We start from the raw sequence: 2,500 nt of genomic DNA, 5'->3' as shown, positions 1-2,500 counted from the left end.
TAACAACAAAACTAAACACATATTGAGTGTGTGAGTGATACTGTGAGATTGATGGTCAGTGTTTGGAGTGATGTGAGTTAAGCTCTTAACTCATATCTATTTACTGATCGTGAATGAGTTGTAAATAACTTTAGCAAATCAATCAGCCGATATATGTGTTTTCTGACTCTACAAACCAATCTCAACTCTATCTCGTCAATCACACTCACACTCGAAAATATCTCACACTAAACTATATAACACTGAACCACCACCAAGAGTGAGGCTTGTGTGAATGAGAAATAATAAAAGATCTGTCCCCAGCCACAAACACACCACACACACCCACAGATCACACACAAACTACTCTCTCTACTACACATCACACACTCCCTTCAAACATCTCACACACCATTATATATACTTTATAAAAAAAACACACACCAGCACACACTCCCCTAACTCTCACTCACACCCACACTCACACACACTCACACCACTACACACACACTCTCAGACACAAACACCCTCACACCCATAGAGATGACAGATTAGATGAGGCGTGAGTCGAGTTCGTGATCGTGTAGCGAGACGGATAGGTAGTCGATATCGTAGCGTGAGCAAGTGCTTGTAGCATGTGCGAGTTAACGAGTGTGGAGGTATGCCATAGTTTTCCTATATCCGAAAAAACGGAAAAACAATTATATACTCACCACTAAAAATCCGAAGAACACCAGAAATATATTACAATATTGAGAAGGAGGAACTTGTGATATTAACAAATGAGTCAATAAAAATCAAAATACAAAGCAACCACACCCTGCAAATTCCTCAGGCCACAACAACCCCCCCACATACGACCACACCCCCAAAATCATATAAAAGAAACACCATACCGACACAAAGCCACTACCAATAAAACACACCTCCAAACCATAACATCATCAAAACTCTGAAACAAATTCACACACCCACCTGCAGAACCATAACCTGCCCAACTCAAACATGCCCAACAAGGGTAATAGCACTAACAAAAAACAAAAACACAACAAATCACAAGTGGTAAAACGTAGTACTAATAATAATGTATCAATAATAATAACAGCTGTTGTTATTATAACACTAAATACATCTAAATCTGCTGACCTCACTAGCACCAGATTGAAAGAGTCAAACATAAACGATAACATTACTCAAAATAAATTAAAATGAAAAGAATTCATTCAGTAAGTTACAGAAATATTAGGATGGTCATGAAAAAATTCAGAATATGATTAAGATAATGATTGCGTTCATTGTTTTTAAATTTTTCCCATGTTCTAAACATTTTGGCACTTAAAGGTACTTCTTATTTTGTTGGAATTAAAGTGTTGTTCTTTAAAATTTCTTTTAAATCGTGTAATTAAAAAAGCGCTATTATCCAAAAACGCATTTAAGAACAAAAAAAAAAAAACCCATTAGTTGTAATAATTCAAGCCACAATTGATATTACTATCCTCTTTAGTAATTTTTAAAAATTACTCTCCCTTTTAACAATTCTTCTAATACTATTGTAACTTTATTACAAGTACTTGTTATGGAAATTCTTGTCACTATTATCGGCCCCAAATGCTATCAAAAGGTTATTGAAATTCATAAAAGAAATCATTATAATATTTGTATTAAGAAGAAAAAGGGAAAGGTTCAAGGTTTTAGGAAATTTTAAATAAAAAAAAATAAAATAAAGGTATTAATGAGAACAATAATAAAAATGAAGATAAAGCCAGTTACCATAATGATGTGAAAATGATAAGAAAAAATACAAGAGCAAGGTAGAAAGACAAATAAAGAAAGCTGTAAGAAGCTAAATCCTTACCGTTGATGAGCAACAAAAGGTGAAAAAAAGCTGTCCCCCAATCCCGATTTGGCCCATGGTCCCCCTTCTGTAAAACGGGGTTCTTAAAGGCCAATCCTTAATTAATTTGAATATCAGTTGGAAACAACCAATCCATTCCCTTCTTTCCCTTGAGCTTTCTCATAGTAAGTGTCGAAGTCACCAACTTTCGGCTTCCGAACTTAATCTTATCATCATAAACCTTTAAATTGACCCAAAGTGAAAAAAGGGTTTTGAAAACTAATTTTAAAAAACCCCCTATGCTTGAGAAGGAAAAAAAGGGGGGGGTTGTTACTAAAGCTCAAAATATCTCCGAGTGTCATAGGAAAAGCGATGTTCGTGAAACGGTCTCACGCTCTAACATGACAAAGTCTCTGTCTCTCCGCCTCGGGCTCAGCGCGCGTGGCTCTTCCTCTCTCGTCACTGTCCGAAGACATACTGACTCTCGGCTTCGCGCTCCGACTAGCGTCTACTAGGCGCTGTGTGACCAAACCAGCGCCGATTCCACAGCCGATTGGAAGAGACCAAAATGTTTCGGACGCAGGATTTGCATTGCGTCGAATATTTTATGTGTGTACATGTGTATGTGCGCGTGTGTTCGTGTCTATAACTTTGTGTATGTGGGGTAGTTTGTTTCTTTGAGCGTGG

At 37.0% G+C, this 2,500-nt stretch overlaps 1 protein-coding gene across 1 annotated transcript in view; it reads right to left on the bottom strand.

The window, feature by feature from the left end:
* The window catches only part of LOC125034549 (carbonic anhydrase-related protein 10-like), a 141,607-nt gene extending 139,202 nt beyond the window's left edge, over positions 1-2,405 (bottom strand). Inside the window, exons 1-2 of the mRNA XM_047626433.1 lie at positions 2,346-2,405; positions 1,835-1,901 (exon numbers count right to left, since the gene is read on the bottom strand). Of these exons, the coding sequence (XP_047482389.1) occupies positions 1,835-1,901; positions 2,346-2,405 (127 nt within the window). The remainder of the gene's footprint in view (positions 1-1,834; positions 1,902-2,345) is intronic.
* Positions 2,406-2,500: the final 95 nt, after the last annotated feature.

Source organism: Penaeus chinensis, chromosome 2, assembly GCF_019202785.1.
Source record: "Penaeus chinensis breed Huanghai No. 1 chromosome 2, ASM1920278v2, whole genome shotgun sequence".
Lineage (NCBI taxonomy): Eukaryota > Metazoa > Arthropoda > Malacostraca > Decapoda > Penaeidae > Penaeus > Penaeus chinensis.
The sequence above is the reverse complement of the archived record's forward strand: the minus strand, read 5'-3'. Positions and strand labels throughout refer to the sequence as shown.